The following is a 23,237-nucleotide window of genomic DNA, read 5'->3' on the forward strand; positions in this document are numbered from 1 at the left end:
GCCCAATGTCCATCTGCTACCTTAATACTAAACCTATAAATATAACGTATATACTCATGTATAAGCCGAGTTTTTCAGCACATTTTAATGCAGAGAAAGCCTCTCTTGGCTTATACTGGAGTGAGGGTCCCACTTAACTGTTTTCCGGTGCAGTGCGGTTGTTCTCTGGTCTCCTGCTCATCTGCGGGCACCTGCAGCCTGTGTGGGTGGTCCGATGACTGCTGACATCACAGCTCTTCTTTTCTCCTGCACGCCAGCAGCCTCTGTTGTCTGTGCTGTACTGGGCAAGAACCTGCCCACTTCTGTGTGCTGGTACCAGGGGCGCACCACATCCTGGTCATATGAATATCGGATGTGGCTGCTCTTCTTCTCCCGCTCTTCTCCAAGGCTGTGACCAATGACATAGTCTTTACAGTTTTACCGTGCTTGGTCATGGCCTCTTGCTCTGCCCAGACATTGCTGAATACAAATACCGGTATATCTCTGGTCTTGGATATATAGTATGTTTATTTACAGTACTTAGTCTGCTATATATATTTTTTTATTTTCCTATTAACCCCTATCTGGACCCAGTGTTGACTATGGTTGCATAAAGCAGCCTGTGTTAGGGCTCATAATATACATGCTGCATTATGTACACACTGTTACTGCATGTGTTGTGTTAGTACTTCCCATGCATATATGTCAAGATATTTCAGAATCTGTTCTCTCCCCTATGGCCTCCTATAACCCTCACAGAAAGATTTACAAAGTAGTAGAAATGAAAGTGTATTTCCAAGTACTTTTGGAACTGGATACAATTTTTTGTATGGTTCCTTCTAATTTTTTTAAATTTAAAAATAATTGCTCTGTAGATTTTAGTATAGATTATATATATGTATATATTAATATATTTACCACACTAACAATATATAGTTTGTAAGGGCTATTACTGTGTCTATTTTTTTTATTAGCATGTAATTCATATGTTATGCAATTCAGTAGTTCAGTCACATCAAGATGAGTTATGCAACCATAACCACAATTTTAGAACATTTTCTTCTTTCTTGAATTCATTATTGTTAGAACCCCATTTTTCCTCAACCTCCCCTGTCATGTCCTAAGTAATTATTAATAGCAACTAAATTCAATATTTTGGGGTGGTTATAATAAACCCTTATGTCCCAACTTTCCTCTAGTTCCTAAATGCTTCCTCCCACCCCCACCACAACCCTATCATGATCCCAATTCTACCTTACAAATCTGGCTAGACCAGAGGATGTACACTGGTACAGATAGGAACTGGAAACACAGGGAATCCAGGACAGATGATCCCTTCAGGACCAGTGGTGAGAGTGGCCATACCGGGAGGGTGGAGGGAAGGTGGGGTAGAAAGAGGAACTGGTTACAGGGATCTACATATAACCTCCTCCCTGGGGGACGGACAACAGAAAAGTGGGTGAAGGGAGATGTCAGACAGTGTAAGCTATGACAAAATGATAATTTATAAATTATCAAGGGTTCATTAGAGGAGCGGGGAGGGAAGGGGAAAATGAGCTCATACCAAGGGCTCAAGCAGAAAGCAATGTTTTAAAAATGATGAGGGCAACAAAAGTCCAAATGTTCTTGACACAATGGACGCATGTATGGATTGTGATGAGTTATATGAGCCCCCAATAAAATGATTTTAAAAATATATATAAGCCCTTATGTCCAACTCAAGTTTTTTTTATATTTAAAGTTAATCATTAATTTTGGTTTCATTGGTCACAACAGTAATTTCATATCAATTCCCTCCAGGATGAATTGGTGTCCAAGTCAAGAACTCGCTATTATGTAAATTCTCTACAACACAGAGTGAAAAACCGAATCTGGCAGACTCTGCTTGTACTTTTCCCTAGATTTGATCAGGTATGATGCTTACTAAAGTATAATGTTTCCATATGAATATGTATTTTGTAGAAATTGTCATATGCTCTTTTAAAATTGATGGAGTGTTTCCCTTAAAATTTATTAATTTCTATTTGTACCAACTTCAGTACTTAAAATGAACTCATTTGGAAATTATTTTACTGGAAAGAATACTAAATTTAAAAATTAGGCATTATAGAAATAAATTGGAAACTGCATAACTAGCTAAACGTATTAGTTTTTCCCCTTTATGTTTTAATGTAATATTAACTGTTCAAAGTATCATGAAATTAAAAATGTAAATATATGACTCTTAGTTATCCATGGCTAAGTTATTTTGGAATGTTAGTGTTTTGGATTACTTGTGTGTTCCAGAAATCGTACAATTGTAATGTTTGGGTTATTTTCCATACTCAGTTTTTTGCCTTTATATCCATCACTTGTATGTTAGTAAAAACCAGCTAAAGAAAGGTCAAACTTTTTTTTATAGCAGGTGCTCTTTAGCCATAACTCATTCTTTTCTAGCATGGGAAGGCAAGGAACAATTGAGTGAACATCGGTGTAACTTCCCCAACTATCTTTATGGGATATTCTGTTAAGAAGAGAAAATATCATATTTTTAAAAAGTGATAGTAGATGAAGCATATGTTTTTTAAGGTTTTTTTTTTTTTAGTCTTTGCCATATTGTTGTTGTGAAGTGCCAACTCATAACAACTCTATATACAAAAGAATAAAACACCGCTTGATCCTGTGCCATTTCCACACTTTTGGTTATGCTTGAGAGCCACCATTTCAATCCATCTAGTTGATGGTCTTCCTACTTTTTTTTGCCCTCTGCCAAGCATGATGGCCTTTTCCAGGGATTCCCTTGGTAATGTATCTAAAGCACATGAGACAAAGTCATGCCAATGTCCCTACTTAGGAACAGATTTATGTGCTCTTCTGACAGTCCTTCCAAAAACCAAACCAAGCTCATTGCCACTGAGTCAGTTGCAGCTCAGAGTGACCCTGTACAGGATTCTAAGACAGCCTCATTTTTCTCAAGTGGTGCAACTAGTGGATTTTGAGCCATTTACCTTGTACTTAGCAGTCTAATACTCACCCGGCAGAAATTCTCCTCTGGACTTTCTTATTCATTGTTCAGATTTCACATGTATCTGAGTGATTGAAAATACGATGGCACACCTTAGTCTTCAAAAAGACATCTTTTCTCTTTAACACTTTAAAGGGATCTTGTTCATCATATTTGCCCTTTGTATTGCGTCATTTGGTTTCTTGACTGTGTTTCCATGAACATTGATTGTGGATCCAAATAAAATTAAATCCTTGACAAGGTAAATATTTTCTCCATTTATCAATGATGTCTATTAGTCTAGTTGTGAGTTGTAAAGATTTTTGGTTTTGATTTTTTTGTAGAGTTCTAAGTTGGGGGTTTGCTTTGTTCTTTTTTTTTTTTTCAATTGTTCTAGTACTTTAATCATAGATAGTCATCTTATGTAAAATGTAACAGTTTAAACCTTTCCAGAGCAAAGAAAAATGTTGTTGATTATCATTTGAACCTTTTGGCATCTTAAACACTACAGTACATGTTTTGAAAAAATAACAGTTCAAGTGTAGTACACAGGACCACTTTATACTGTTTTTACAACTTTCTATGGCTATAGTTATTACTAAATAAAAAGTACTTTTTAAGCAAAACATTTTTCATTTATGTGAAACTTCTGATTTATAAACTTAACAACTTAGAGAAATCATAAACATAAAATGGTGACTTGTCCTACAGGATATTTTTCTTCATTGATTTTAATCCATCTGCTCATTTCATGTTCCACAAATACCTGATCATTTACTATGTAATCAGTATCTACTGGCAGCACTAGCTGTTCCTAAGATAAGAACAACTCATACTACCTCTTATAACTGCCACTACAGTGGATATTGCCCTTTTAAAGCAAAGAGCAAATTCTCAAACTCATTTCCATGTCCTTCCCACTCCCGTTGTCTCCATTTCAGTCAAGTACAATAGTCACTGCCCTAGAGTCGATGCCAACCCACAGCAACCCCCTGTGGGTTTCCGAACATGTTTTCAGGAGCAGAAAACCCCAGTCCCTTTCCTGAGGAGCCGCTGGTGGTTTCCAACCACGGGCCATGCAGATCACAGCCCAATGCACAACCACTATACCACAAGAGGTGTCAGTACAATACAGCTTCAAAAAGTCCATGGAAAATCCGGTGCCCTCTCAATTCCATTTTTCTACATTCTTTTCAAACTGAAGGACCCATAGTGATGTACACATTGGACTGCTACCCACAAGGACAGCAGTTCAAGCCCTCCAGCCACTTTCTGGGAGAAAGATGAGACTGTCCCCTCCTGCAAAGATATGCAGCCTCTGAAACCTAATGGGGCAGTTTTACTCTGCCCTCGAGGCTCGCACTATGTCAGAATCAACTCCACTGCAGAGAGTGGGTTTTCTAACCCAAGACAAATAGCTACTTTAGCTGTGACAAAAATGTCCTCCTGTCCAGAATAGTTCACACAGTCAATCCAGAATATAGCTGGAACGGAACTATTTACAATGTTGACAATGCTGAAAATTTATTCAGCTACGAGTTCAATAGAGTTTTTAAGGATTACCTAATTATTTAACATTTCCTTTTAAGAAAACGACCCAAAAAAACAACTTAAAAATGAATTTTTAAAATAAAAATTGGAGATTGCCAATAGTTTCCAAACTACCCACTTAAAGCATGCAAGTTTTGTTTAGGAAAGGAGATACTGTAAATTAAAAAAAAAAAGTAGCCACTGATGTCGAATGAAATGATCCAGTTTATATATGTTTTCTCTGTTAGTAATCAAGAGTTTGTACTGTATACTTATTGTCTGATAAAAACTGACCCTACCGGGTTTGAAATCCAAGTGAGACTCCTGATAACTTCTTCTCATTTAACAATAAGTAAATAAAATTACTTCCCATAACTTCAAATGTAACCAGAAAGGCAGGAGAAAATGGTAACCTCTGCACACATGGGGTCAAGGCCACTAGCAACAAAAACAGCTTGCAAAAAAAGTGTTGGATATTCTCTTAAAGGAGCCTGGTGTTGAAGTGGGCTATGAATTGAGTTGCTAACCACAAGGTCAGCAGGTTCAAACCCATCAGTGGCTCCACTGGAGAAAGATAAGACTGTTTACTCTTGTAAAGATGTAAAGTCTAGGAAACATGAAGGAGCAGTCCTACTCTGTCGTATATGGTGAATCTGAGTCAGAATCGGCTCAGTGGAGGGAGTTTGCGAGTTTGGAATGTTGCCTTGATGGTAGGTCTTTCAGAAATGCAGGAACATGATGTATGGGTTTTTTTTGCAAGGACACAATAAATGCTTTTCCTGGGAAGGATACAACAATCGTATCAACTGCTCAGGGTAAAGCTTAGCTCCAGGAGATGTTAAGTCTGGACACATGATATTTGCTCAACTGAGTACAAATTTGATGGCTCCTTTATTAAATTGCTGATGTGCTAATATAAAGGGATATTTGTGAAGGGTTTGATAAAGAGGCCCTTCTCTCTGCCTAAAATTTAGTAACTTCATTTACTGTAAGGATTTCTATATGTTCATGGCATCTTACTATTTTCACTGCATCTTTCTTAGGCATGATTTGATTAAGCCATGGTTCAATACCTGGGAATTGCTCTATCAATTAGTTCTTAATACCCTGAATGACTGAGGTTTTCAACTAGATACAGATGGCCATATTCTGTTTTTCATTAAATCTCTTGAAGATGATCCAAAGTGAAGGGGGAGATGGTAGGGAAGGGCGTGAATTGGGAAAGAAATTGAATTAAAAAGAAGGATCTGGCAGATACCCGTACATGAGGAAGGCCGCCAGTGACACTGAGAGAAGTTCTCACCAACCAGGAATTCGAGTCATGGGGATTTTCTACATATGAAATTGGATTATCTCAAAATAGAGTTTCACTTTTTTGCCAATCTGAAGTCCTTTGATTTCTTTTGTTGTCTAATAGCTTTAGCTAAGACTCTTGCTGATACTCTTCCAAAATATAAAAGATTATGTCCTAAACTCAGTCTATAAGGCCAACTTGAATATCAAAGCCAGATAAAGCTATAATTCAACATACTTTATGAATGTTGATGTAAAAATCCTGAACAAAATACTGGCAAATCAAATATAACAGCAAACTAAATGTATTAATTTTGTGGGGAATTTATGCCAGAATTGCAAGGGCCTCTGAACATTAAAAAACCAATCGTCATAAACACTGCATTAATAGAACAAAGGAGACAAGTATGTGATCATCTCAGTTAGTGTAGAAGTCGCAACCACACGTCCTTTCATGCTAAAAAAACAACAGCAAATATCAATAAACTGGTACGAAAGGGAAATTTCTCAACATCCTAAAGCAGGGGTCCTCAAACGTTTTAAACGGGGCCAGTTCACTGTCCCTCAGACCGTTGGAGGGCCGGACTATAGTTGAAAAAAAAACTGTGAACAAATTCCTATGCACACTGGTCGAGTCGGCTGCTAAGCAGGACAGGTAGTGGCAGCAAAAACACTGGCCAGGCCGGATAAATGTCCTCGGCGGACCGCATGTGGCCCGCAGGCTGTAGTTTGAGGACCACTGTCCTAAAGGGTTGCGGTTGTATAATACTATGACTGTAATTAATGGTAATGAATTGTATACTTAAAAACTGTTAAAATGGTAAATTTTCTGTTGTATTTATTTTTCCATAAGAAATTTAATAAGTCACTTGTTTTTTAAAAAACCGCACTTTTGATATTTATATAACAAAAGTTTAATTTCTGAACTCTATTTCCTTCAGAATTTCTTGAATGGGATTATTGACAAGATTTTCCAGGCTGGCTTCATCAATAATCAAGCATCTATAAAATATTCTATAGAATGGCTTATTATATTGGCTCTTCATAAATTCCCTCAATTTCTTCCAAAGTTCTGGGATTGTTTTTCTTATGTAAGTAAAAGAGGTAAAGGGTACATGTATAATTATTATTTGTATATTTTTAATTTTAAAAAGATTTTGCCTGCTGGAAGATTTACCTAGTTTTTACTATCTGTTGTCTAGCATCATTCCATTTTACCTCTGAATTAATTAATGGATATGAGGAAAGAAGTCTCTGGATTATTTTTAGTGTACCAGAATTTCCACTTGAGAACTGGTTGATTCTGAAGAAGATGGGAAGGTGTTTGGTTATTTATTAAACAGTAAGGGGAATGAGTTCTCTCTGTATTTTTTATCCACCGTGCTGGTAGCATAGTTGGTTACCTGTCAGGCTACTAACCACAAGGTCAGCATTTCAAACCCACCAGCTGCTCTGCAGGAGAAGATAAGGTTGAGAAAGTATCTGGAATTTTCTGCACCCCACAAGATTCATAAGGGGTGGGATAATTCTCTAAACTTGGAAGAGGGATTCAGGATAGATATTCAAAAAAGGGCACACGTGCACTGTACTCTTTCTATATTTGCAACTATGAACTTACCTTTATTTTTCAGAGAAATGAGTCATACAAAGCAAAACTTGCCTATAACAACCATGCAGATCCACCAGACTTTATTCAGGCTAGACTGCTCTTATATATACTAGAGAGGACTGACCTGAATTTTCTCTTCTAAAAATAGTTGTTCTGCTGTTCCTTGTTTCTTCAGGTCTTTAGAGGAATTTGCTTCCAATCTTCTGTATTCACCTCACTATCTCCTTCTTAAACAAATGTTTTCCATTTGCTTTTAAATATGCTCAAAGTCTCACCTATTTTTTGTGTGTAGATCCTTACCCAGATCATCTCATCAATCTTTTAACCACCATATCTCTCTACTACTTCATAACTAGATTTCCTTGAAGAATGTCTTCAAGACATTCCAGTTTTTACATGATTCCATTTTTTACATCCTCCCAATTTGCTCTTTCCATCTGTATGGCTAATATGGGTCCATGCCCTGGAATAGCAGAGTTAATTCACTAACTCCAAGATAGGGAGAGAAAGAACTTTTATTTTAGAAATGTTTAGCAGCAGGGAGAACTATAGCAATGCAGGCTGTCTTAAACAGTGTTTAGTTTGAAATCAGGAAAAAAATATTGAGAATATATATTTTTTACTTTGGAATTAGCACCCTAGGGGAGTTATGTACAGATGTTTTACATTAATTCAGGTAAGTCTTAGACTAGTCTCAGAAGGTCTTTGTTGACAGATAGTAGGAATTAGGCATTTGGTATCCAGCAGTAAACAAGATTCTCAGCATTACCTTACTCTTCCAGGTGACAGCTACTTCCAATCTGTTTGCCTCCTAACAATGTAGCAAGTTATAAAAATTCCATAGAGACAGCATTAAGTCAAGTAACTTAGGCTAACAATATCAAGTAAAATAACTGGCTATACATCCATTACAGACCTCACAGAGCTCACATTCAATACATGTTTGCTAAATAAAGCACCAAAGCACATATCTTCCTCCTGCAGTTTCTAAACTGCCCTTTATTCCTGTTGTGTCCTTTTCAGTCTTTTTGGTGTCTTGTCACCTTATTACTGGTGATCGCTAAATTACAAAATAATTCTAGTTAAGCCTTTCTTGAAGTCAAATTTGCATGTAAATTGCAACAGTAAGGTACTGTTCTACCTAAAACGGTGGATCTCAACCTTCCTCGTGTCACAACCCTTAATACAGTTCCTCATGTTGTGGTGACTCCCAACCATAAAATTCTTTGCATTACTACTTCATAACTAATTTTGCTACTGTTAGGAATCAGATGACCCCTGTGACAGGGTTGTTAAACCCCCAAAGGGTTGTGACCCACAGGTTGAGAATCGCTGACCTAAAGTGAGTCAAATGTCTTAGTATATTGTGTAAACTGTACCTTTCAGTGTATAGAAAGCATTAAAGAAATACATACTTCCAGATATACTAAGACACTGTTAAACATAATAAGTACTGTACAAGCCGAGTTTTTGAGCACATTTTTAATGCAGTTTTTGTGGTAAAATTAGGTGCCTTGGGTGATATTCAGGTTGGCTTATACTTGAGGAAATACGGTAATAATAACATCAATACTGTTTCAGTGTTCATCTGAAAGTCACGCCAATGTATTATGAACCACTGTATGTACGCACCTCAAATTTTTGTTATAATCTTTCGGGGGTGTTTGCGAGTAAGGGAGTTATATGAGGGGGTATCCAAAAATATCCGATGCTCATTTGTTTTTTTAATGTGAGGGGAATAGTGCATTTGGAATTCATTCCACCAGGTCAGACTGTTAATCAAGATTTCTATTTAGCGGTTCTGAAAAGGTTACATAACAGCGTGCAACAAAAAAGGCCTGATTTAATTGGGAGGGGACTGGTTTTGCCACTACGACAATGCTCCTTCTCACGCAGCCATCTCAGTGCGCCAGTTTGGAACAAAATAACAGCAATGCTTCTCTTGCCCCACACACCTTATTTACGCAGCCATCTCAGTGCACCAGTTTGGAACAAAATAACAGCAATGCTTCTCTTGCTCCACACACCTTATTTACCTGACCTCACTCCGTATGACTCCTTTTTGTTTCCACGAATGAAGAGCGATATGAAAGGACAGTGATATCATGACATAGAAGAGGTGAAAAAAAAACCAAGGGAGGTGCTGTCAACCATGCAAACAGATTTGAAAAATTTTTTCAAAGAGTTGAATTGCAAATTTGACAAATGTATTAGGTGTAATGGAGAGTATTTTCAAGATGATAACGTTGTTTTGTAAAAAGTTTAAATACATAGCTTTGAAAAATAAATTCTGGTTTTTCACCCAGAGATTTTTTTTTACCCAGCAATTGCCTATATTACAAAAATAATGTGCTTTCTCAGTCAATATCATTGAGAAGTTTTCTAAATTCCAATTGAAAACTTTTATAATCTTAAAATGAATTTTTAAAGTCTTCTCCAATATAATCCATTCAGCCTGTGAGTCCTATCTCTTATCCCCCTGCCAACCTGGTCTCATTTACTTCTGTATCTTTGTTTCCTTTATTTCACCCTCTCATCTCAATCCTCCCCTATGCCCTCTCCTTGAGACCAAGCTCCCCATGCCTGTCATTCCACCAACCCTCACTTTACAGTTAGAGAATTGTGTACTGATTGTGTTGCATTGACATTTGACTTTAAGAGGTTACTTTTTTTTTAAATCATTTTATTAGGGGCTTATACAACTCTTATCACAATTCATACATACATCAATTGTGTAAAGCACATTTGTACATTCATTGCCCCTCATCCTTCTCACAATATTTGCTCTCCACCTAAGCCCCTGGCATCAGTTCCTCATTTTTCCCCTCCCTCTCCGGATCCCCTGTCCCTCATGAACCCTTGATAATTTACAAATTATTGTTTTGTCATATCTTGCACTGTCCGATGTCTCCCTTCACCCACTTTTCTGTTGTCCATCCCCCAAGGAGGAGGTCACATGTAGATCCTTGTAATCGGTTCCCCCTTTCCATCTTACCCTCCCAGTATCGCCACTCACACCACTGGTCCTGAAGGGATCATCCACCCTGCATTCCCTGTGTTTCCAGTTCCTATCTGTACCAGTGTACATCCTCTGGTCTAGCCAGATTTGTAAGGTAGAATTGGGATCATGATAGTGGGGGAGGAGGAAGCATTTAGGAACTAGAGGAAAGTTGTATGTTTCATCATTGCTACATTGCACCATGACTGGCTCATCTCCTCCCCGAGACCCTTCTGTAAGGGGATGGCCAGAGGCCTACAAATGGGCTTTGGGTCTCCACTCCACACTCCCCGCCCTCATTCACAATGATACGATTTTTTTGTTCTGATGATGTCTGTTATCTGATCCCTTCGACACCTCGTGATCACACAGGCTGATGTGCTTCTTCCATGAGGGCTTTGTTCCTTCTGAGCTAGATGGTCGCTTGTTTACCTTCAAGCCTTTAATACTCCAGACGCTATATCTTTTGCTAGCCGGGCGCCATCAGCTTTCTTGACCACTTTCGCTTATTCACCTGCTTTGTCTTCTGCAGTTGTGTCGGGAAGGTGAGCATCATAGAATGCCAATTTAATAGAAGGAAGTATTCTTGCATTGAGGGAGTACGTGAGTGGAGGCCCAATGTCCTTCTGCTACCTTAGTACTAAACCTATAAATATATGCACATAGATCTATTTCCCCATCCTCATATATAAATATATTTGCATATGTACATGCCTTTATTTAGACCTCTATAAATGCCCTTTGAGGAGGTTACTTTTTTTAACCCTCTACCCTAAACTGGGGCGTAAGCTACTTGAGTGAAAAAACCGTCTTCCCTTCTGTATCCAGTAAAGAGCCTCACAGATGTTTATAATAAGCTTAAGATGGTTAATTATTCATCTGGACTTACTTGGTTACTTGTTTTTTGTTTTATAGAGTGAAGAAAAATTTAAAACGAGCATTTGTACATTTTTATCAGTTTTGTCACACTTGGACATCATTATGCAAAATATTCCAGATAAGGTAAGCGTAGATTGAATTTAAACTTGATTTTCAGAAATTGTATTTTATCTGTTTATATTAATAATTTTAAATTTGGAGAATTCTAAATATTTTTGCAGTCTTCACCTTAATGTGCACATATACTTAGAAGCAAATAGTAAGGAATATGTATTGGCATGCACACACAAATACTGAATTATGTGAGTATACACAATTTATAAACAAATTTAGTGAGCATTTTTAAGGATACAGATACGTTTTCAGTTTTACAAAAGTGTTTACTTAGAATTCTTCACAAAAGACTCTCTTGTTTATATATAAGTAGCCCTGACAGTGTGTAGTGGGCTACACATTTGGCTGCTAACTAAAGGGCCAGGAGTTTGACCCCTCCTTTAAATATGTGCAGGCTCAGAAACCCCCCGGGTGCAGTCCCAGTCTGTTCTCCAGAGTTGCAGTGAGTCGGAGTCAGCTCCATGGCAGTGAATGAGTTTGTTCCTTGACTAACTCGTAGATATTTTAATAAAGTTTAGGTCAGCATATTAAAAGCTGTTGGGTAATTGAACCAAACACCAAACCCATTCTCATCTAGGGTTTTTGAGACTAAATCATTAAAGGAACAAACAGCTTTATCTTTCTTCCATGGAGTAACGACTAGTGGATTTGAACCACTGACCTTGTAGTTAACATTCAGTCCTTATCCCACAGTTTCACTAGAACTAATAGAAAATAGCTGCCATCATTTGAAGTGTGAACCCCAGATGTTTTATCTTTTTTAGGTTTAAAGCAATTTCCTTAATGGTTTACCACATAGATAGGCAGAAATCATAACTAAAATTTGGTTAGGTACAATAACAACTGTAAAGAATATAGGAGAACCTGCTAGTAAGATTTAGAGGAAAATTCTGTATTCAGTATACAGAGAAGAATGCACTGATACGCTGTAGACTGCAGAGAAAATACATTATTAAACAAATAAGTGTTAAGTGTTTATAGTAACTCATAGGAAGGAAAGATTTCATAGAATTTTTCAGTGTTCTTTAAACAGTGATAAGTCAAATTTAATTGTTAATCTTTTTTGTCAATTCTAAGTCAGACTTCCCCTCCTCTATATTATAATCTCTAAAAGCATAGTTCATCTTAAAGGTAATGGTATTTACAATGTCTGCCAACCACATTGCAGTTATGTCCTAGCTTTGTGAGTAGTTCTGGTGACATGTTAGGGGAAGATCCAGCATCTACATGTCTTAGCTTCAATAAAGTATGACAAACTATTGTTAGTCTTTTATTAAATCTTTTCTATTTTAAATATATACAAGAGAAAATTTTACTACCATCTATTGAGAGAAATAAAATAAACTAATATTTTCAATTAAATAGCTCAAAAGTAGTTTAGACAAGTTATGAAAATGAATTCATTTTAGATCTGGTATAAAAAAACGTGTTCTTTTACAATTAAGCCTTTTTTTATATGTTCTGAATTACATATTTTATTTTTATTTTTTTCTTGTCTAAGCATCTTATCCCCACTCCAAAAATGCTTATATGTGCAATGGGATCATCACATTTTGGACATCTGAAAAATGTATAAATTCAGATACCTAAGAACAAATTTGTTTTGGAAATCATTCTATTTCGGTTTTTTGACCATCATTTTTTGGTTTTGTTTTTTAAGTCTTACTGAGATATAATTCATGTCATACAATTAATAGTTCAATCATAGTAGATACTTATACAATCATCCCAATTTTAGAACATTTCATCTTATATTCATTGGAAAACCTCAATAAAAAAGAGCAGAAAATATTAAAAACTAGAACAAAATTAAATGGGTCAAAACTACATCTGCCCTAATCAACATTACAGTGTTCTCTGTCTGATAGTAAGGCTATTCACATTTCTCAACTATGGTCAGAGGGGATTCACTGGATACCTACTCCAGGTGGGACCCTACAAATGGATTTTGGGCTTCCGCTGTCCATTGTTTGCCCTTTGCAATCCAGGTATACACAGTTTAATCCCTGATACCATTCCCTCTTTTGGATTTGGATGTTTTAATTTGAAGTCTTTGGATCACATAGGTTTGTGTGCTTTTTCCATGTGGACTTGACACCTCCCTTAGATGACTCCTTGTTTTGAGACAAGCCATTAAGACCCTGGATACTATTAATTCCAGTAGCCAGATACTATCTGGTTTCTTTACCACACATTGCTATAGCACCGTCAGTGATCTCTCCATGAGGTCCAGCATTAAGCAGGGCCATGTCATAAGAACTGAAGGCCCAAATCCATTCATATAGCTGTCATTTATATATGTCTCTGTTTAATTTTAGAGACATCATTATCATTTTATGATGTAGAACATTATCAGTTATCCCCCCCCAACCCCCGGGGCATAAGGAAATTCTATTGATAGTGTCATTAATTTAGCAAATGGTATAGAATTTACAACACTGTGAGAAAAGGAAATTATACAAGTATAGGTTGGCTGAAAACCACAGTATATTAATTATTGACTTACACAAATTAAATGCAAGTGACTGGCACAAACAATGGGGGTTGGTGATAGGGCAAAACTTTTAGTAACATCCATTCACAAAGACAACCATGCCTACCAGAAGCTGTATATCATAATAAAGAAAGGAGAGCATTAAAATATTAGATATATGGTCATCCCAGGCCACTTTTCATTGGGCTCCCTCAAAGCAAAAGATGTCAGCCAAATTCTAACGACCATCAATTCCATAACCTTTGGATAGCCTTCATCTGCTTCTCGTCTTAGGCCAGACATCCGTAAGTCCCGGGTCCACTAGTGAGTTAGAAGTGAAGTCCAGTTCACTTAGCGGAGTTTCCACACTGAGTTCTTATGGGGTAGACTATAAAGGGTATTGTGCACCTCTAAAGGGCAGAATCTAAAGTCCCATTAGTCTATATCTCAGAAGCTAGGTCACCAAGGGATAGATAGAAACTAGGTCAAAAGTGTCCTACTGCTACTTAGGTTGCATACCTTTGCTTGCATACTTCTTGAAATAATCATTTAATACTTTTCTGTTTCATCTAAGTGTGTTACTTAGCCTGTGTGTGCAATATGTACTAAGTAATGTGAAAATGATTAAAAACTATTGACAAACAGGACAGAGGTCAAAGCTCTAATGCCCTATAGAAGCTAAAAAGGGGGAAAGAAAGCCCTTTCTCAGCAATATTCAAAGTCTTTTTCAGACGACTATAAATCTTGTATAATGTATAAAGCATTTGTATCATTCAGGAACAAAACCTTTTTAGACAGATGTAAGCAGAAGGATTGTTTAAGCCCCCGAAGTGCTCTGTCTTGACCTTCCTTAGCCAGCTATTTGAGGTAGGATTCATGGGGGGCTTTCTATGCTATATTGAGAATCATATTTATTCATTTATTCACGTATTAACTTAAAAATAATGTACATCAAGCTCTTTGATTTTGGTTTCCAATAATAACTCCAATAAAAGTAGCCAGGTCTCCTTAGAGAAGTAGTTGTTTCTGTGACTGAGACAGGAGATGTAAAAGATGAACCTGGATGGAGCATCTTGTGTCAGAAAAATAAAGAAGTACTAAATACAAATTTTTGGTTTTAGACAGAGATATGTCAAAGGACAGAGCCAACTGAAAGCCTCAAAGCTGGAACAATTTGTGCAAAAAAAAAAATAAATTAAAAATAGTCCATTCTAAAGACAGGTGGTCAAACTCAATATGAAAATTATCTAACAATGGCATTAATATCACATGCTAGCAAAATTTTGCTGAAGATATTAAAACAACTGCAGCCATAAATTGAATGGGAACTACCAAAAGGCAAAGCTTGATTCAGAAGAGGATATCATTGCTGATGTTAAATGGACCCTGGCCCCAAACAAAATAGCAGAAAGATGTTTACTTGTGCTGTATTGGCATTCAAATGTGTGCATCATAATACTCTATGGATAAGTATGCGTAGAATGGGGATTCTAGAAGCTTTAACCTTTGCTCGCGTGGAACATGGACGTGAATCAAAAGGCAGTTCAATGGGGATACTTTGTGATTCAGAAATGGGGAAGATGTCCAGCAGGATTTTATCCTTTCATTTCAATCTATATCTGAAATATAATCTGAGAAGCTGAGCTTTCTGATGAACACAGAAAGACTGAAAAATAGCACTGTGCAAATGACAGAATTTTGTTTGCTGAAAATCAAGAATACTTCAAGCACATTTTGTTGAAAATCAAAGACTGAAATACGGATTTTAATTTAATGTGAAGAAACACAAGTAGAAACTAGTTGATAAGCTGTGATAAGCTGAAATTGAGGTCAATTATTTCATTATACATGGATAAAAAATATTTTCCAGAGAAGCAAGAGTAAGAAGCTCAAATCTGCAGCCTCTTAAACGCTTTAAAAATATTTTACTTTGATGAAAACAATTTGTTGAACCTAGGCCATGGGCTTTTCGGTCATCTCATAAACATGTAGGATCTGAACAGTGAAAAATAAAGACAGAAGAAGAAATGTTGCATTTGAATTATGATATTGGTGAATAAAATTGAATGGCTCACCAGAAGAATGAGCAAATCAGTCAGAAAAAAATGCAACCAAGATGTTCATAAAAGGGTGAGTGAGATGTATGTTGGTTTACTTACTATGGATACTTTGATAATTGGGTTTGTGTCGGCTTGGCTGGGCCAGGATTCGTAAATAGTTTGGCAGTTGAGACCTCCAAGATGAGATCTAACTTGATATAATCAACTGCGTGATGAGATCTGCTGAGAGTCATTTAGGGTGCAATGTAACTCCTTACTCTGGTCACAGCCCTAATAATGTTTCCTTGGGGGAAACTTCAGAAATAAGTATACACTGTGGAGTGCTTCTTTGCTTCTTCCTTGCCTGGATCCTGAACCTGACTCATTGACCTCTGGTTCTTTGGACTTGATCCAGTGGCCTGCCATATTGCCTGTTGACAGTAGCATCCATCAAAGTTTGCCACCTGACCTGCCAACCTTGGAGTCATTTGTCTCTTCATCTACCAAGTGTGGTTTCTGTGCTTTGTCTTCATTCTGGGTTCATCTTCCTGCTTCCTTGTTCATCAGCCCTGGAAACTACATGTGTCATCTTATTATCTGACCTGCAGAATTTAACTAGACTGGATTTACTTCTACAACAGTGTGAGCCACTTTATTGATAGACATTTCTTTTGGTTTTGCTTTTCTAGAGAATCCAGCCTTGTACATTTGGTACCAAGAGTGGTTCTGTAAACATCATGAGGAATTTTCTAAATTCATTCTCAGATTTCATTAGTTCTCAAGAAATGGCTAACCCTGCCTCCATTAATTCTGCCTCTGTTAGTATGAATGATTCTGCCATGCTAATCCATGACCTGAGGTGGAAATGTTAGTACCCAAATGTCACCACCCAGGGGAAATGTGGTGAGAACTGAGGCTCTGGGTGATCCTGTGTTTGATATTTTTCCACAATTTCATCAGGATGAGAAGTATAGAGAAGCTGGTTGGTTGATCGTAGTGGTAAAGGTCAAGGCTTTGGGGGCACAATGCAAGCACTACCTAAAAGACCTTAGTTTCCATCTGTACCATGAGAGAAAGCCTTATTCCTTGCAGTAACAGAGCTGATACTGCCACACACACAAAAGAAGCAACCCAGAGCCTTATAAGAGTGGCTGAATTACAACACCAGCTGAATTCCCATCTTAGGATCATGTCTCGTGTGGCATTGGTTTTTTTTTTTGGGGGGTGGGTGGGGGGGGATTGGACTCTGGAACTTGGGATGTCATTTTATACATAGATAATCAAGAATATGGGGATATTAACCCCTCAGATTCCATTTAGTCACAGCACCACCCTTGCCATCTGAAGAGATTAATCTATTAAGCCCCACCCCCATCCCCACTTGAGGATATTTAGACCCATTGTAAATGCTGATGTGATACTTGGACTGTTTCAGGAGCACTGCCTGAGGCCCCAAGATGCCATACAAGATACTGCTGAGAGTTCCCAAGCAAAACCCTAATTTAGCATCCATTGTTACTTTTAGACCTATCACTAAACTGGTGTACTAAAAGTTGAACCAAAAAATGACCTAGGAAGGGGTGCCAGAGTTTTCTAATATGGACAAAAAAGCCTAGAGAATAGGTGTAGGAATAGCTCTTAAGGGTGTGGGAATATGATGCAAGAAACAAAGTTGGATCAATATGAATGTGTTGAAATAGATGTACTCAGCAAAGATTGATTCAGTGTTTCAGCTTAAGGGGTTAGGAGAGGATCTAATCATTTGGTTGGTTTATTGAAGCATGGATTGCACAATGGACTACAATAAGTCAAGATACTCGATAGAAGAAAATATCCAAAGGATTAGGGAAATTGGCGTGTTAGCGTAGATTTATTAGGAGACCCATACATAGTGTGTCCCAGGGAGAACAAGAACCAAACCAAACTCACTGCCATCTAGTTGATTCCAACTCATAGTAACCATATTGGACAAGGTAGAACTACTCCTGTGGGTTTTTGAGACAGAAGAGTGAAGAATAAATTTGTGAAGAGAGCCCCTGCACCTCTGAAAACTGCTTGTGATTGCTATATATCTGGCCTAACAATAGAAACTGCCCTAATTAATTTAAGCTACTTAATTACAATGGGGCTGATTGCGCTGTGTGGTGGTAGAGGACAAGTGGCAACATCCAATCAACAGCGACAAGGTGAGCATAGTTCAGAGTCAAAGTAAGCATCAGAATAGCCTAATTCATGTGGACTTAGGGCATTCCCTACTTAGGCAGGGTGTCCCTAGAAGTGAAGAGGGGGAAATTTTAATATTTGATCTGTACAAGCCGAAGAATCTAGGCCAGGTGACTGGCATTCTAACTCAAATCACCAGAATAGTCATGACCCATTCAGTTTGAGCCAGTTTACAGACCCTTAATTCCTTGAAGGAGATGCCCAGTCCATATGAGAAATGACTCCACTATATCACCAAAAAATGTTTGCTGTACATCAGTCTTCCCCTTCGACAACTCTGTGAGCCACTTGCTTGATACCAGTTTCTTTGTGTGTATGTATGTATACACATACATATAGAAAGTATCAATGCTTTTGTTGAAATCAAGTTGTTTTCAGCCCATAGTGACAATACTACACTGTAGAACTGTGGGTCTCTGAGCCCCTGTGGGTTTCCAAGACTATAATGCTTTATGAGAGTGTAAAGGCTCCTCTTTCTTCTAAGCAATGGTTGCTGGTTTTGAAGTGCTGACTTTGAAGTTAGCAGCCCAACACATACCCACAAGGCCAAAAGGTCAAAAAGTAAATGAATAGGCAAGAGGGGCAGGAAAATGTAAAGAATTCAAAATAATTTATGTAGATAACTTGCAGGTTAGAGAATCTTGCAGAAAGTAATTAGCTTATATTCGCAGTTCCTGCAAGCCAGACAACACATGAGGTAAATGAGTAGGTGGTAGTTTTTTACATGATGGTAGAGAAGTAATTGGAAGCCATGTTAAGGACTGAAAGAGATACAGACCCTCTCTGACTTGAGAATTGGGAGAGGAAAGGTTCATGAAAAAGGAAACCTAACCATTGTTAGGGGAGAGAAAAGCAGTGTCCGATGGGTCAGAAGAGAGGAAGGGTTTGCTCTTTGGGGTATAAGACTATATGAGCACATACAAATAGTTTATGTTTGGGTACTAAGCAGATACCATGAAGATCAGATACATAGTGAATTTAGTTGCCCAGAAATCTCTTGTTGCATTTAAGGTGATTTGGGAGAAATTGTTTTGATATTTTTGTCTCCTCTTTTTCTTATTTCTCTGCACCCCTCCCTCTACCCCAACCCTCCTAATATTTATCCCATGTCTTATATACCAGTTGAACTGAGAAATGAACAAAACCCTCCCTATACTCATATTCTAGCAGGAAAAAAGAGTTGATAAACACTGTACTATCCCACAGTGATAAAATACTTTAAAGAGAAATAAAGCAAAATGAGAATGTAGACTAAGACTGAGTACTTGGAGCATATAGGCTATTTTAGAATGTAGGCTCTGGCAAGGCTTTTCCAAGGAGATAACTCATGAACAAGGACCTGAAAAAGATAAGTACCCATGCCAGGTGAGGTCTGGGGAGGATTGTCCAGGCAGAGGGAACAGATGCATGAGCCCTAAGAGTGATGGGAACAGAATGAATGAGGGGGCAGAGCAAGGAAGGACAACACTGGGAACTAGCTCAATTAAGACTCCTGAATGGTGGCAAGCCAGATAAGATTTATAAAATGTGTGCATGGCACTTGGTGACATAATTAATGGTATGGGTAGTAGTACCTTATGTTTAATATTACATTATGTGCTTTATAAAACTGTCAAGGAACTAGACACTTTCCCTCATTTTTAATTTTTAAAATTATCCTCATGGTATTTTGGTTGGTTGTCTTTAACTTGCCTAGATTTTTACTTCTAGGATAGAATTAAATGCTTAATGTATCCTTCAGTATCCATGCATCACCTATGATTTTCTTTCTAGCCGTGTCAACTTGTTGGGTTTTGTTTGGATACTTCAGTTAATGTTTTATGTACTTCACTTAGTGTTTTTCTCAGAGATCTATCCAATATACACTTCATAATGGAATTATGGGAGAGGGTAGAATTGTCCCTGTGGGTTTCCAAGACTATACTTCTTATGGATGTAGAAACTGCTGACCTTGTGGTTAGCATTACAATGAGTAACCCACTAAGTTTCTTATTAAACTCTTTCCTTATTAAAAATGGTTCTCCCCTGCTTGAAAGCATCACAGGGGGGAAGGAGGGGGTAGCTGGTAGCAGTGATGAATGTATAACACCACTCAAGGGAATAAAAAACAAAATTGTAGGTGAATGGATACATTGGATGGTATAAGATATGGCAATAATAATAATATGTAATATTTAAGGGTCCACGGGGTGGTAGGATGGGGGAGGGAGGGAATAAAGGGGAGCTAATAGCAAAGAGTTCAAAAAGAAAGAAAATGTATTGAAAATCATGCTGATAGCAATTGTACAATTATGCCTGATCTAATGTAACTATGGATTGTAATATCTGTAAGAGCTCCTAATAAACTATTTTAAAAAATCAAAAATTAAAAAAAAATGGTTCTCCCTCCATTTTACTTTTAGTTAGATCCTTCCTGACTCTATGTATCACTGGCTCAATAAACACATGAATGCTATCCAAAGATGATAAGGTAGAACCCACCCAGAGATGTCTCAGAAGGCCAAGTGATCTGAGTCCAAAAAGTTACAGCCATTAAAACGTCATGGAACTCTCCACTCGTGGGGTCACCATGAGCCAGAATCAACCCCACAGCAACTAACCTAGGCAACCAAGTAGGAGCAGCACGATACGTTGCAACACTGAAAATGAAAATAAAAGAGCTGGGAATTTCTTGTGAGGAATTTGCTTGTGCCAATGCTTGAATCTATCCCTCTTTTTTCAGAAACGAATTCTGAAGCAAGCCCTTGTTGTTGTTCTGCAGTGGTGTTTCAATCACAATTTCAGTATTCGACTTTATGCTTTACTTGCTCTTAAGAAGATCTGGGGCATGTATAAAACATTTCACGTAGAAGAATTTGATGCTTTGAGTTCTGTGATTGAGTCCAGTCTTAACCAAGTGGAAAACATGCATGGAGCTGGGTAAGTGAAATTTATAACTTACTGCGTTACTGCAAGTGGGAGCCACCAGGAAGGCACTGAAGGTACACTGGCGTTTTAAGTCTATCATACATGAGCGCATAAGGCTGTCATAAATGATTTGCTCTCAGCTACTCGCTCAAAGTTGTTTATGGTTTGAAATTGTGCTCTCCAGCAGCACCTCAGAAGAAAGACCAAGCAATCGGCTTCTGTGAAGCTTACAGCCAAGAAAACCCTATGACTCAGTTTTACTCTCTGATGTATGGGGTAGGACAGCCCCTGGTGGCTTAGTGGGTTACTCATTGTGGTGCTAACCACAAGGTCTGCAGTTGGAAACCACCAGCTGTTCCTTGGGAGAAAGATGAGGCTTTCTGCCCCCATAAAGCATTACAGTCGTAGACATCCACAGGGATAATTCTGCCCTCTCCTGTAGGATCATTATGAGTCAGAATCAGCTCAATAGCAGTGAGGACATACGGGACTGCCATGAATTGGAATCATTGACAGCAAGTTTAGGGTTAGTTTTATGCACATAAGGGGTTGTATGACAAATTATAATCTTATTTGATGTTCAGTGTACTTACAGTTTTAATCATTGTCAGCTTTGTCTTGACCTTTCATTGCTTTTTCACCCTCAATCCTTTATTTCATAAATTGTCTTTAATATAACTTTAGATACTTCTCTTCAAATAGCCATATGCCATCATATTTTATTAAGGGAGTGCTGAGAATGAGCTTACTTTGTTAAACACTGTAAACTTGTAACAAGAGTGAACATTCTTACCCCTACCCAGTATCTCTTTTATTCCCAAAACAATATCTTACAAGAAGCTCAATATCAAATAGATAGGATGTTGCTGCTGTGGTTAGGTGAGGTATGGGTACACAACCTAGCACTTAGTAAACTCCAAGTGGTGCTAATGTGTACCTCTTTCTTCTGCACCCACTTCTCGTTGGGAATTACTGCAGAAAAGCAAGGTACTGTGCCCTAATCATCTCCTAATATCTGACCTTATTTCTTTTTCTGTAAGGTAATGGTATTGTCATTTTACTAGTTCCATTGATTATCATTTCAGGAATGATTAGAAATTTGAGAGACCTAGATTATATTAATAACAGGTTTTCCTTTAGAAACTCAAAGGTATTCACTTTTATGAAATAACTAATAGTGATTGGAAGTAGCATATTAGAAATGTGAAAACATTTGGGAAAACCAGTAGCTTATAGAGGATTTTACCATGACCTTCAAATTAGCACATAGCACAAATAAGACTTGTCTGAGCCTTAGCTTCACATAAGCACAGCGGTGAGGGTACCTTGGTAGCGACAAGCTTATAACTCTTCTGCCTGCCTTAACTTTTTTTTTTAATAGTTATTGCTATATGCTCACATATCATACAATTGAATCTTTCAACCATATTAAGATTTGCAGTCATCACCACAATCAAGTTCAGAACATTGTCTTCTCATACTCACTATTGTTATCTCCCTATTTCTCACAATTCCCTGTCATGCAGTTACTGTCTCTATAGATCTTCCTACCTTGGATTTCATATTTACAAAATACAAACAGGAAGCAAAAACAACAATAAAAAATGACTACACAGGAAAAAACCTCAATCAAAAAGAAAACAAATTAAGAAAACTGAAACAACTTTAAAATGGGTCAAAAGGAAGATGAAATGATAAGGTATTACATTTAACCTAACTACATCTGCCATTATCAATTTTACAGTGTTCTCTATCTGACAGCAAGACTATTAAATCTCTGGATTATGGTCAGAAGGGAATTCACCGGAGACTTAATCCATGTGGGGACCCTGCAAATGGAATTCTAATGTCAACCATAGCCTCTGCAAACTGGATGGTACAGTTTAAGCTCTAATACCATTCCCTCCATCTGATTTGGGCCTTATTTACAATCCTGGGATCACACAGGATGTTGTGCTTCTTCCATGGACTTAGATGGCACGAAACTTTTTTTTTAATTTTGTATTTAATAATAATTCACTTGGCATACAAATAGTTGTTCATGCAGACGTGAGTATCACATAATTATTAATATTATATTCTTTCATCTCATTTTTAATCTAGTAGTACACAATTTCTTTTACATTTTTTTAATCATTTTACTGGGGCTCATATAACTCATCACAATCCATACATACATCAATTGTGTAAAGCACACTTACACATTTGTT

The 23,237-nt window shown here is 37.5% G+C and overlaps 1 protein-coding gene across 1 annotated transcript in view; it reads left to right on the top strand.

Moving 5' to 3' along the window:
* Window positions 1–23,237, top strand: part of TARBP1 (TAR (HIV-1) RNA binding protein 1) — a 132,144-nt gene that overhangs the window by 86,377 nt on the left and 22,530 nt on the right. The window contains exons 23-26 of the mRNA XM_045298216.1: window positions 1,780–1,890; window positions 6,727–6,876; window positions 11,308–11,394; window positions 20,843–21,039. Coding sequence (XP_045154151.1) covers window positions 1,780–1,890; window positions 6,727–6,876; window positions 11,308–11,394; window positions 20,843–21,039 — 545 coding nt within the window. The remainder of the gene's footprint in view (window positions 1–1,779; window positions 1,891–6,726; window positions 6,877–11,307; window positions 11,395–20,842; window positions 21,040–23,237) is intronic.

Source organism: Echinops telfairi, unplaced genomic scaffold (assembly GCF_000313985.2).
Source record: "Echinops telfairi isolate 266 unplaced genomic scaffold, ASM31398v2 ScPeMD7_7424;HRSCAF=8462, whole genome shotgun sequence".
Taxonomy (NCBI): Eukaryota; Metazoa; Chordata; class Mammalia; order Afrosoricida; family Tenrecidae; genus Echinops; species Echinops telfairi.